Raw genomic sequence first — 13,775 nt, forward strand, 5'->3', positions numbered from 1 at the left:
GATGGGAGTTGGAGGAGTTAAGAGGATTTTTTTATTATTATTCATGTTTTTTTAAAAATAATAATAATTAAAAATGTTGGACCAATCAAATTAAAATTTTAAATGTATTCATTAAATTAATACTTTTCTAATATAAAGTAATATTTGAATGAAATATTATTCTAGATTTGTTTTTGGCATAAAAATGTTAAGAAGAAAAAAATTAAAGATATCATTTGTGAGATATAATAATACTTAATGACAATGAAAGCAAATAGGTGGTATTTTTTTTTAACATAAAATAATATTTTTGAACTCGTAGTGTTACTTATATTTGATTGTGTAAATAATAATATTATATCGATTCGCTACAATTTATTCGTGCGCGAATTATGGTGTGAAGATGAGTTTTGCTTCTCAAGAACGTTTTTAATTTTCTAACAATTTACTCGGACAAATTTTTGATCTATTATGAACTCTAGCAAGGTTTTCGAGGCCCTACCTTTTTTGTCGAGAAGATCTTCCTTTTGTAAAAAAAAATGGAAAAACAGGGATCACTATTTTAAGACTTTTGTTAAAAATTTAAGATGTGTGTGAAGAGACCTAATCACAGGTTACAATGGCATAGTCATAAACATGATCTTGAGTTGAATTCGACTAGGACTTAGCCCGGACCCATAACCGGGTCAATAAGCTGAACCAAAATTGGCTCGGCTAGATGCCGGGCTAGTTCCAGTTCCAGGCCCCCAAAATTGATAGACTGACATTTTTTATAGGACTGTTGAAACTGTCGATTCATAGTCGTTGAGGGGAGGTGGACTGTTTTTGAAAAAAAAAAATCAATGGTAAGATTATTTGACCATTTTTTTTATTAATAATTGTGATTTAATTTGTATTACTATTCAAACTTTATAAATAAGAAGTTCATTTTATTATCTTCACTCACATCTTCTCTACTCTCATTTTTAATTTCGCATTATCTACACATTTTTGACTCCAACTACAATGGGGCCTTAGAGGTTCATCATCTCGATCTTAGAGGGGAAAGGAAATAGTGAATCCACATGAAGACCCCAACATTCAATCCACCGATAATGAAACTGAGTACCTTCCGATTCTGACACTCGAAACACAAAGTACCAATGTAATTACTTCTAAGATTTAGGAAATTACTTCTCTAAAATCTCCTATTTTCACTAAACAATTTGAGAATGTCAGTCTTTCATCGATAGAATTATGTTTAAAATGTAAGCACTACAATGTTTTCTACAAATTTCAAACCGATGGCGGCTATAGGGTCATTGAAATGACATGTAGAAATAAAATACCCGATAGAATATGGACTGACTGTTTTCAAATATAATTATCTAGATTTTCTTCAACTAACGATAGCATTTATTCTGATTTTTTTTTTTATATATTTTGATAATAAATTAAGAGAATCATTTGCTAAATTTATTTCCTTAAAACATATTTCTTTTAATTTTATTTCTAATTGCACATTTGAATTTTTTTTTTGTAAAAAACTCTCTTAATTCATGTACTAAACATGTTCTTAGAACTACACTTACTAATACAATTAAAAAAATAAGGGAAAAAGAATTTAATTGATGAATTTAGTAAATTAAATAATGAAGTTTCTTTATATTCTGATATTTGGAGTGATTATTGGCAAACACATTCATATATGGGAGTGACTTGTTATTAGATCGATAACTCTTTGAATTTCTAAAAAATATTGTTAGCTTATAGAATTTTTATTTAAAAAATCATATTCAACCAAATCAAATTATAAGTTTTTATTTATGGTTGCATCTATCTATAATGAAATAATGAGATAAGTTTTATAAAACTAATGGAATGAGACCTAAAAAATTTTCACGTAATATATAAACATGTTGAATTCAACATATCAATTATTACAAGGTTCATTTCAATATAAAAATTATTATGTTTATTTTTTACCCAAAATACTAATATTAATATATATTTATTTTCATAATAATGGAATATTTATAGTAATATTTGTGAAATTTTCAAAACATTTAACGATACAACTGAATAACTTTCCGATGTTTAATTTTCCATTACTCATTTAATTTTATAAAATTTTTCTAGTATAGTATTAGTTTTAAATAAATATATTAATAATGAATCTTTATTTTCTTGTATATTAGCTATTAAACTAAATGGAAAAACTTAAATTTATTTAATTGCATTTGCTTTAGATTCTAGGTTTAAATTAAAAGACTTACAAAAAAAAAAATATTAACTTTGTATTATGATGCTTTAATTCTAATTAAATATTCTTCTTCTTCATCCATTTAATATTATATATTGTTGATGCAATTAGCTTCCAGAGTTTTGATATTTGAAAATATACCTAAGTCTAGTTAGTTTGACCAAGGGTTGATTTAAACAGACTTAATGTCTATAAGAGAGAGGTCTAGTCAAGACTAAATGACCAACGAGAAAATGTCTTAACTGGAGGTTAGGTAAGATGAAGTCCTGATGAGTAAAGTCAAGTAATGGAAAGTCCTGATGAGTGAAGTCAGGTAATGGAAGCCCAAGTGAGTGAAACTAGGCCCTAGTGAGTGAAACTCGGTGGTGAATATCATGATGAGTGAAGTCAGGGAGTCGAAGCTCTGCTGAGTGAAGTCAGACCCTAGTGAGTAAAGTTAGGTAATGGAAGGTCTGATGAGTGAAGTCAGACCCTAGTGAGTAAAGTTAGGTCATAGTAAGTGAAGCTAGATGATAAAAGTCCTAGTAAGTGAAGCTAGGTAGTGGAAAACCTTAGGGGGAGATAACCTTAGGTAATGAGAAGTTTTGGAGGAATGAACTCCAAGCATGATGCCTAGTGGGTCGGGTAGACTTATAGGAGTATGGATTGATCCTAAGGGATTGACTCTTAGGTGGTACTTGGAGGAGTGAACTCTAAGCATGAAGCCTAGTAGATCGGGTAGACTTTCAGGAATATGAATTGATCCTAAGGGATTGACCCTTAGATGGTAGACTTGGAGGAGGGTCTTCTAAGCTAAGTCTAGTAGGTCAAGTAGACTTATAGGGTTAAGACTTAGATTGCTTTATTTGTTGTTGTTTGCTTGTCTTATACGAACCTGGAGTTGAAAGCAAGACTAGGGGAGCAAATAGATGCAAACGAAAGGCAACATGACCTGGATTGGTCAGGTCCAAGCGCCTTGAACTAGTTCAGGCGCCTAAGACTAGTCGAGGCGCCTGGGATGGGTCCAAGCGCTTGGACCAAAATCTAATCGACGCGATGAATTTAGATCGGATGAGGCTGAGTCCAAGCTCTCGGGGTTGGTCCAGACGTTTAGAAATACTATATAAAGGGACTTCGATCAGAGCTTCAAATGCATCAATTCAATCATCCTACTCTTTATCTCTATGCTAGGATAAATATGCTGCGAAGTTCTGCGACTGTGGAAGCTCTACAAAGGGCGTGTTGTGGTTAGGACTTCTGGATTGATTCAGCAAAGTAAATATTGCATGTCTTTCTTATTATTTTATTTATTATTATTTCGTTGCATACTTACAACTATGATAGAATGAATGAAAGTGCAAAAAAAAAAAAAAAAAGTCAATATTCACACCCCCCCTCTTTCAATGCACAATGATCCTACATATATAATGTTAGAATTGATTTATATGATATAATAAATATTATGTAAAATATGGAGTACAATATAATATTTCTGCAATACAACAAACTACTAATAGTAATTTAAAATTTACAAAAGCACAACTTTTATTAAAAGATCAGACGAAACGTCTATGAGGATCCTCAAGTTCTACACAGAAACTTGAGAATTATTTTATGATTTCTTTTGATTTTAGTGAAGCAAATAACGAAAATTTCTATATCTTAAAGTAGTGGTCACAGAATGTTCAAAGCTTTCCGTCTTCTCCATGATCACTAACGAAATTTTAGCTTGCCAGTGTCAACTGTTGCTATGGAATAGACGTTCAGTACCGGTGTCAATATATTAGATGAATGACGATCGACTTTGTCTTCTGGCTCATTGAAAGCTCAAACATTACTCGATGATTGACCAAAGCCGAGAAAAGAATCCAAAGAATACAACTTTCTAATGACGAAGTCTAAGAATTTAATACCGAAGGAACCAATACAACGGGAACGAAAAATGAAAATGAATAACATCACTTCCTAATGTAAAAAAATAAAAATATAAATAACTATGTGAGCTTTGATTCTCCTATAACCTAAGGGGATACGTAGACAACTTAAATAACTACAAGTCTTTTTTTTAAAAAAATAAATTTTAAGATTTAAATTTTAAATTTTAAAAATTTTAATATAATAATCTTGAACCGTGACGAATCTTGACAAACCGTGGCGAACCGTGAACTGTAACTATCTTGGGAGATTCTCGTTAAGGGTCGACTTGTCAAGAATTATCGAACCAATGGATTCAAGTTGCCGAACTAGAGGTTCAGAACCGTCAGACCGTCAGTTCTGAATCATGGTCAGGTCTACGTAGACAAGGCTGGGTTGCACTCCCAGTTAACTTTCAGGTAGCCACTAATCTAGACAATATTATTTGAGGGTTGCACTGGGCTTGGAGCCTAGCCAATTTTCATGTAGCAACCACTCCTAACAATATTATTTTAGGTCAATATCGGAATAAGTCCTGCATGAACACTGAAGGATGGAGAAATTGAACTAAGATTTAGCTTAGGATGAGTGATAAAGCAAGTAAACTAAGATTTAACCGAGGGCAAGTGATGATCCTGACGACGCCGATCTAAATCGAACCGGATCTGAAACTTGAATCAAGTCAATGGGTCAATTTGAACCGGCGATTCAATTGTTGGTTTATTCATCTTTATTTAAAATATAATATATTTTTAATTTGATTATATATATTTTTTAAACAATAGCGTTTAATTATAATATTTTAGTAATATTAATGACAGGTTCGTTATAAATTAATTCATTTAATTTAAAATTTTCAATATCAGACTTTCTACACTTGAGCCAAATTTTAATTTTTTAATATGAAACATTTCTATTTTTTACTTATTCAATTTATTAATCCTATATATATATATATATACTAATGGTCTATTTGGGAGGAGGTGAGGGAAGGGGAAGTAAGGAAAAGGGAAATTTTGAACCTCGTTTGGAAAAAATTAAGAAAAGGAAAGGAAATGTAAGGAAGGGTAAGTTTTAACCTTTGTTACTCATGAAAAGAGAGATTTTCTTACACCCCAAATTGGGGTATAAGGAAGGAGAAACAAAATATTTTTTATTCCAATTCTATCCCTGTTCTTAATAGTTTAAGAATTATTTCAATTTCTAATTTTACTATGTCGCAGGAATTCAATTTCCTTGTCTTTTTCACAGCTCGATTGCAACCAGATTATTAGAGGAGGGGATTCGACACATCTTCTAACTGAATTGAAGGGAGAAACTATTTTTGTCGTCAAAATTTAAGAAGATATCTACTATTTTTAAATTTTTCCATCAAAATTTAATATGTTTTTAAAGAATAGGAATTATCGTTATCTTTCAAATTTTTTTATTTAAGATTTCTAAAATCATTATTTTCATTATTTCTTATTTAATTACTTGATTATCGGTAATTCATTGTTTTGTTATGAATAGTATAAAAAAATTAATTTTTTTATTAAAAAAATAGCTAATTTAAATGATAATATAAAAATTAATTTTATTATTAAAAATAGGAGAAACTATTTTTGTCGTCAAAATTTAAGAAGATATCTACTATTTTTAAATTTTTTCATCAAAATTTAATATGTTTTTAAAGAATAGGAATTATCGTTATCTTTCAAATTTTTTTATTTAAGATTTCTAAAATCATTATTTTCATTATTTCTTATTTAATTACTTGATTATTGGTAATTCATTGTTTTGTTATGAATAGTATAAAAAAATTATTTTTTTTATTAAAAAATAGCTAATTTAAATGATAATATAAAAATTAATTTTATTATTAAAAATATCTAATTTATATTTATAAAATAAATATAATATTATGAAAAATTTCTAATTTAAAAAATAAGGATATTTTTCTAACTTTATCTATTTAACCTTCATTCTCATTCCTTTCCTCCCAAACAAAGTAACACATGTTACGTTAATGAATCTTCCATCCCTCTCAAACAAGGAGAAGTTAAATACTTTACTTCCCCTCACTTCCCCTTCCGTTAATGAATCTTCCCTCACTCCATCCAAACAGAGGATAAAGGATTAAATTTATTCAACAAGTGAAGAATCGAACTTATAAAAAGAATGCAATTTTAAAGGACGAATTTAAAGATTTTGATATGGACAAAATTAAACACTTAAATAAGTTTACATTTTTTTTATAAAAAAAATCACATTTATAAACTTTTAAATATGTTTTTAAAAATATATAAATGAATAATAATATTGAATCATCTGATTAATCAAGCTGGGTAACGTCGAGTCTATCGATCCGACCCCACGAAAATTTTCCACTGACCACCAGAATAAATTAGGAAGCGCTCACAGCGGCAGCCAGAAGCTCAACTTCCTTAGTTGCATGCTCTATTTGAAGGAAAATTTGTTATAAATTCATCATAAATAAAATTTAAATTATAGATACTTGAATGATAATTTGAATACTCTATAGCTGCATTATCATCTCAAGGGCAAAAATTTTGTAAACCATGAACTGGATGGTAATCGGCAAATTGTAAGCTATAAATTGTAACCGTCTTGAATTAGAATGAAAGGTTGAGATTTAATCTCACGATTTTGAATCATTGTGAATTCCAAATAGTGGCAGGATCTAATCACACCAGCGGATCTTGTGGTGAGGTAACTCATAATTGTTAATTTATTTTCAAATTTATTTTATCTTAAAAAAAGTAATAGTTTTTAGAGCATGTTCATGTGGACTAAAGGCTCCATGTCTCCTCTTCTTAACAATTCCTAAATCATAATTAGTAAAACCATGACTCGAATATTTGTTCTCAGTTTTTTAATTATATGTATAATTAGGTGAAATGAAAATTTCGCCCTTAAAGGTTATCTTCTTTTAAAAAACTACCCAACGGTTCAAAATTCATCAAATTACTCCAAGAGTTTTCAAACTCTTGTTATATTCTCTTCTTCAAACTCTTGCACTCGTACGTGTAGCCGAGTTGATACTCAAACAGGACTTGTCATTAGATAGACATGATTTGATTTGTGACATATGTAAATACTATTTCAAGTTATCTCATGTCTCATATCTAGGAAGATCACTCGGTTAAAATTGAATAAGTTTCTATGATTTTTTTTTAAAAGTGTGTGGGATTGTCTCAATGAGTCTATAAGGGGAAGACTTTATCTTTTATCATGAGAATTTACATTTGATGACTTATTTTTTTGGATAACCTTTGTAGAGTGAATTAAAGACTTCAATAGTTATAGATGAAACTATAAAAAATAAAGTTAAAAATTTTAAAGGGAGTTTAGATGACTTTAAAATTGAGATGACATATTTAAAAAATAGGCAAATTACCTCTATAATCCTTAAACTTTTTCAATCACTTATTTTTGACACTCTAATTTTTTTCTAAATAAATTAGTCATTCAATTTTTTTAACTTGTCACTTATACCCCTCTGTTAAATTTTTCTAGAAAGATTGATGGAAACTATCGTAGAAGGCCACTATCCCTACCCTTGCTACCTCCTCTTTGGCGCCTGAAGGTGATGACAACCTCCCTGGTAGTGAATCGACTGTATCTGTTCACTGTGATGGTAGCCCAATCGGGTCCAGCGGAGGTGTGGCGATGGAATACAGATGCGACGTGCTAGCAACGACCTCTCCGACGAAGATTTCCCTGGGAAGCAATACCTTGGAAACTACAAAGATGATCATGAGATTTTAGTGTTCGCTGTACCAGTGATGGATACCTTTTACTCTTCTAAAAGACATGCAGAAGGTACACTTCATAGTTTCTGTCAATCTTTCTAAAAAAATTTGACGGAGGGGCCATAAGTAACTCATTAAAAAAAGTTGAATAACTAATTTGTTTCGAAAAAAAAAAATTGAAAAGCCAAAAATAGTTATTGAAAAAGTTAAGGGACATGAATCCTTCGGGGTGAAAAAAAAAAGAAATTTTGCTATCATTTATATACGTAATGGGTCTCTTCTCTTCCTCGTATCTTTGATCCAAGTAAATAGACTTGAGATGGTTGTGGGAGGGAAGAGGAATTGCTTGTCCAAGAAGAGCTGCTCATCAACACTTTGTGAATAAGAAAGGAAAGGATCCTTGAAGCTATGGTAAGAGTTGGGATGAACTTTTTAATAACAAAAATTTAAATCTCACCTAAGTGACATTATAATTAGTGAGTTAGAAAAACTTATGAGGATAAGCTGTCAATCATGATCCATTTGAGCTTTTTGATTTATTCTGACGACAAATGAAAATTTTTCTCAAGCTTGAATTGATTACCACTAACCAATTAATTAATTGGATTGTACGAGTTATATACGTGGATTCTTTAGAAAAGAGACATAAGGTTGCTTATGGGCTTCTATATTTTTAATTGGACGAGTGGGCCGGCAAGTGGCCCAAAAGCAATCAATGCGCATCATAAATCTATTAAACGTAATTGTAGAAGTTTGATCGGAACGGAGATCGTCACCAGGGAGCGCCGGCGGTGTGCAATGGCCGGAGAGGCGCAGGAGATGGTGGAGGTCACCGTAAAAACCATCGGCCCCGCTCGCCCTACGAGGCTCCGAGTACCCTCCAGCATCAAGGTAGATCACCCTGAACACTAGCCCTAACTTTCTCGCGACCGCGGTCGCTCGATCTCTATTCGTCTGCTTTATGTTTTGAGTTCTGTCACGGGGAAATACGTCCTCAATTTGGTGATCTGATTGGTATCCGAATTAGGTATCGGATCTGAGGAGGATCGTCGCGGCGGAGCGTCGTCTGCCGGCCGAGCGATTGAAGCTTGTGCTGAGAGGAAAGACTCTTCAGGACAAGAAGGAGAAGGAGGAGGAGGAGGAAGAAGAGCCTGATGAGGATGTGCTGATTAGGCTACAGGATGGAGGCAAGTTTGACGCTTTCGGTTCATTTAGTTTTGGTTCCTAAAATCGATGATGTTGATCAGGATGCTTCTGGTTTGCAGAAGTTCATACAGTTTGGTTAATAGTTTCAATTTTTTGCTTAATTTATTGGTTCATGACGTTTTGGAAGATGCATCAATAATAAATCAGTAAAAAAGAGTTACTTTTAGCACAATTTGTTAGCAAGGGCACTACACTGCATGCTTCTGTGGAAGCTCACTTAGCAGTACACTCTTTAACCTATGTGTAGATATGGACCTCTTGCATCAATCGGGCTCCCCATCTCAAACAACAATTGTCTTGAGAATTTTGATTAGGGTTAGTGTACCATTGCACGACCAATATGTCACTGACAAAAAGAATGCTATATCAAAGATACAACTTTAGAATTCAAGAAGAACAAAGAGTATTCATAGAATTCATGGATGTTAAGTAACAATACATTGAAATTTTATCAGGCATATATCTTGATAGCGTATGCAAAAGTCATTTATACAGCTACCAAGATCTCATTTCTTATTTTCTTTGCCATACCTAAGTTTCCATTAATGTCTGCTTTGTCACTAGCTCGTCAATCAGTCTTATGGTCACTGTAAATCAAAATACTTGGTCTACTTTCAAATTTAATACACATATAGATATAATCTTTTGATTTTGTACAAATGACAAGAAGCACATGTCTCAATCAAATAGACAAATAACTGTTTTCCTATACAAGAAAATGTATATGCTTTATTGATGATGCATTTTCAAGATACTTGGAACTTGGAAGTGCATCTGAAAAGGAAAATGTGGATTAGATAATATTAGTATGTTTGGTAGTAACTTTTCCCCTCTTTACAGATTCTCTAATATTAGCTGTTGTACCTAAGCCCCCTGCAAAGCATCTTCAGGAAGACGATGATGATGAGGAAGAACTGGTCTGTCTGCACTAGTTTTATCTTTGTGCTTGATAACCATCAATAACCACATAGTACAAGTATTACTTCATCACATCTCTATTTGTCTTCAGAAATTTCAAATCCCACAAAGAACAAACTGGTTGAAGAAGAGAATTTTCTTATTTCTTCAGAAGAAGCTACGATTTCCTGGTATGATCACATGTAAAACTTGTTGTCATTGGTAGATTTATAAATCAGACCATATGACTGCATTCCTTCTGAATTTCATAGACATCGTCTTGATGGCAATTTTCTCTATCAGTCTGAAGGCTTGGATTGGAATCATCCTGTGGTTCTCAATGGCTCCCATTGCTCAACGGTTTGGAATAGGACCCATCTATGTAAGTGTGTATGGGAAATGTGAAATTATTTGAGTTTGATCTCACATTGGATATTGTGCTCGCAATAACATATTAGGCTGATGAAATAATTAAATGTTGGATCCAAAACAGTTCATTTACAACCATGTCATGGTCACTTACAACATGTTAGGATTGGTGATGCAACTAGTGGTGGTGAATATGCACCGATATGTAAATACAATTTTTTGATTTACTCTTGCAAACACAAGACTTATACAATTGTTAGTGTAAAAATAACTTCAATATTTGTTAGTGCAAGGAGGAAATAATATAAATTCAAATAACAAAAAAACCAACAATGCTAACATAAAATATAATGTACTTTGGGTCCAGGTCCTACTTCACAGCCTACTCACTTGTTAGGTGAGTTATTCATCAAAAAATTCTTCTACAGAAATGTCTGCTTGTAAATCCTTTGAAAGCCCATATAAAAATGTCTTGCATTTCTCTTTACAAAAGAATAAGAATTAAACCATAACCTACTCACTTGTTAGGTGAGTTATTCATCAAAAAATTCTTCTACAGAAATGTCTGCTTGTAAATCCTTTGAAACCCCATATAAAAATGTCTTGCATTTCTCTTTACAAAAGAATAAGAATTAAACCATAAGAATAAATAAATAACGTACAAAGAAAATGAACCTTTCAAAAGCTAATACTCTTTCCAAGTAGTTGAGAGCACCTTAGAGCTTGGAAATACAATTAGAAGATTGATAATTAGAGCATGTGAGTTGGTCACTTTGAATATGAGTTCATTGCTTCGAGTTCAATTTGCTCCCTTCTTTATAGCCACAATTCAAATGATTTCAGTTGACTCTGATTTGCTCCAGTCAGCTGAAACATTGATCTTGGTGGCTTATTTAACAATAATTACTTATTCAGTTGACTCAGAATCCTTCCACTCAACTAAAAATCTACATTAATCAACTCAATTTTGTATCAGTCAACTCAACCGGATAAACTCATTACCTAATGACTTCGTCTTTAGCCAATTCAGTATATGTCCAATACTCAAATCTTCAATAGTCAACTTAAACCTTTGATAGTTTGAGACTTGGATTGGATTGACTCAAAACATTTTTGGGCGATTCAACTAATCGCTCACTTGATTGATTTGTCAACTAAATTCTCGTTTTAGTCTACTCAAGCCTTAATAGAATAATTTTATTCCTGAGCAAAACATTTACAATTGACTATAGAGTTGAGTCGACTGAAACAACCCTTTGGTCGATTGAATTTGCTCGGGAATCTTGATTTTACTCAAGATCAAACTTTATTCGTCAACTTTGACATAGATCACATGGTCTTTGGTTGAATAAAAGGTATCCAAAATCCAAGATTACATTTGCTCATAATGTTTCACATCTCACATATCTTTAAATGTTGATGGCAGCGACGTTCCTCACCCCCAAGCCCATCTCTGTCTTGGTGTTTGAGCCATCAATCCACTCTCAATCTCCACTTATATTAAATAGGCTCAGCATTCCTTTCCCTCTCAGGAAACTGAATTTGTAATGACCAATAATACATGGAGGATTTCACTTAGAACTGAATAGTTCATGCTATGTGCAGATACTTATCACTGGGTTCTTGATTATTCTTCTGAATCTCGGAAAAAGACAACATGGTGACCTGAGGTACGTAGTTTCTTCATTTATTCAATGTGTTTTCCTCCAATTAATTAATTTTGAGAGACTAAATATTTCCTTGATAATTTGCTATTCATTTCTCATTTTAGAAGCAAAATTTGAAAATTTTGCTATCTGCATGTGGTTTTCTCCAGCTTCCATAATTCTGTAGAATAATATGCTTTTAATACTTTAGCAAATTTCAAAACGAGTGCACTTACCTTTCAGTTGTTTTCGAATTCATCGTGCTCTCTAAAAAATGCTTAGATCATACACCTAATATATGCTTTCCTCGTTTACACCTAGTAAACCAGGCACCCAGCTAGATTGGATTCCCCAAACTGGTTTGAGTGAAAAATAATTTTAAAAAAAACATTCCTGTTTGTTCTAGTAAAAAGCACATGGAAAAATTTTCGCTCAGGAGCTTTCAAAACCTAGACTGTGAGAAAGGGTTTTCCAATTTTTTTTTTTTTTTGCTGGTTTCATTATTCCCTCTAGTCTGTGCAGTTTGATCTAATTGAGTGCCCAGTTTGGTGCACTATTTGAGCATCTCCAGATTAGGAGTTTCCATCCCGGAAATAACTATGCATTCATAGAGAAATTTGGTTAATACTTCTTCAGCATGAGATGTTCAAGAAAACTCTCCCTGAATTTGTTTCTTTTCTCTTAACCAAATATCTGTTCTTGTTGCAGTGCATATTCCGTATTCAATGAAGATTTCAGGGAACTCCCTGGCACACTCAATGCTGATCGATTAGATAGAGATATTAGGGCAGGCCAATTTTGAGCTCTCTCTTTCTCTCTCTCTCTCTGTAATTTATCTAAACCTTATTTTGTAGAATATTTCACATAAGGTGTTGTACAAATGTGAGTTTGAGCATTCTATTCCATGTTTGAATCATGAATGGATTCCCAACTCAATGTCTTACTCTTATGCAGAGTTACAATATCGAAGTTCAAGTTCGAGTGCGACCTACCTGAACTTGTCGAACTCAATTATCGAATGTTAAGATTCCGAGATTTAGGCTGTTGGGTTAAGAGATGAGTTTGAGCATGAGTTCTGGGGTTTGGCTAACTCTACTCAACTGATTGAACTCAGTCATTTGTTTCACAACTAGTGCTTCTCTTATGACAAGGTATATCTGTCTATTAACTGGTAAATTATGATATCCTTCATTCTAAACAGTCCAGTATTATAGTATTACTGGTCCCACGATGAGAAGATAAGTTTGCAAATGATCCAACTAATGATTGTTTAATTTCTTAATCTTTTTTTACTATTTCATGAAATAGTGGATTTGACCAGCTAATCCAATTGCTTGTGATGGGAAGATTCCCAACATGTGCTCGCCGTGCTTCCACCTGCCTGATGATGCTGACCATAATGTCTTAATAAAAAAAAGATAAAATGTTTTAGTTGGCCCACCTATAGTTTTAAAAATTTCAGTTTAGCCCTTGACCCTTTGACTTGCTCAGACTGTCTTTGAATACATGCCAATAATCCAATCATATCCATGATTCCATCTTGAATTGAATTGGACTAAGGTTAAACATTAATTCACTTAGTCAAGTCAACTCCATCTTACTTCATTGTGTCTTTGTATTTATTTATTTATTTATTTTATTTCCTCTAAATTTTCCATTTAAAAATTGCTTATAAAAAATTCATTTGCCTCTCTAATCAATTAATAATCGGATGGATGCATCTTATTTTTTTTTAAAATAATAAAGTGCAAAAAAGTATAAATAAAAAAAAAATACACAGAAGAAAAC

The 13,775-nt window shown here is 32.3% G+C and overlaps 1 protein-coding gene across 1 annotated transcript; it reads left to right on the plus strand.

Moving 5' to 3' along the window:
• The first annotated feature begins 8,596 nt into the window (after positions 1-8,596).
• Positions 8,597-12,890, plus strand: LOC122052660. Its single transcript, XM_042614309.1, has 7 exons — positions 8,597-8,760; positions 8,897-9,056; positions 9,916-9,992; positions 10,085-10,163; positions 10,245-10,354; positions 11,947-12,011; positions 12,696-12,890. Exons 1-7 carry the CDS (start codon positions 8,668-8,670, stop codon positions 12,787-12,789), a joined length of 678 nt encoding a protein of 225 aa, XP_042470243.1. The 5' UTR covers positions 8,597-8,667; the 3' UTR covers positions 12,790-12,890.
• The last annotated feature ends 885 nt before the right edge of the window (positions 12,891-13,775 follow it).

Source organism: Zingiber officinale, chromosome 3A, assembly GCF_018446385.1.
Source record: "Zingiber officinale cultivar Zhangliang chromosome 3A, Zo_v1.1, whole genome shotgun sequence".
In the NCBI taxonomy this organism is placed as follows: Eukaryota; Viridiplantae; Streptophyta; class Magnoliopsida; order Zingiberales; family Zingiberaceae; genus Zingiber; species Zingiber officinale.

Excerpts from the sequence above, each read along its gene's own strand:
- LOC122052660 (XM_042614309.1), top strand. The coding sequence starts at position 8,668 with ATGGCCGGAGAGGCGCAGGAGATGGTGGAGGTCACCGTAAAAACCATC. Across the intron at positions 10,164-10,244 it reads GAAGAAGCTACGATTTCCTG|ACATCGTCTTGATGGCAATT; the intron begins GTATGATCACAT and ends TGAATTTCATAG. Across the intron at positions 12,012-12,695 it reads AGACAACATGGTGACCTGAG|TGCATATTCCGTATTCAATG; the intron begins GTACGTAGTTTC and ends TTCTTGTTGCAG.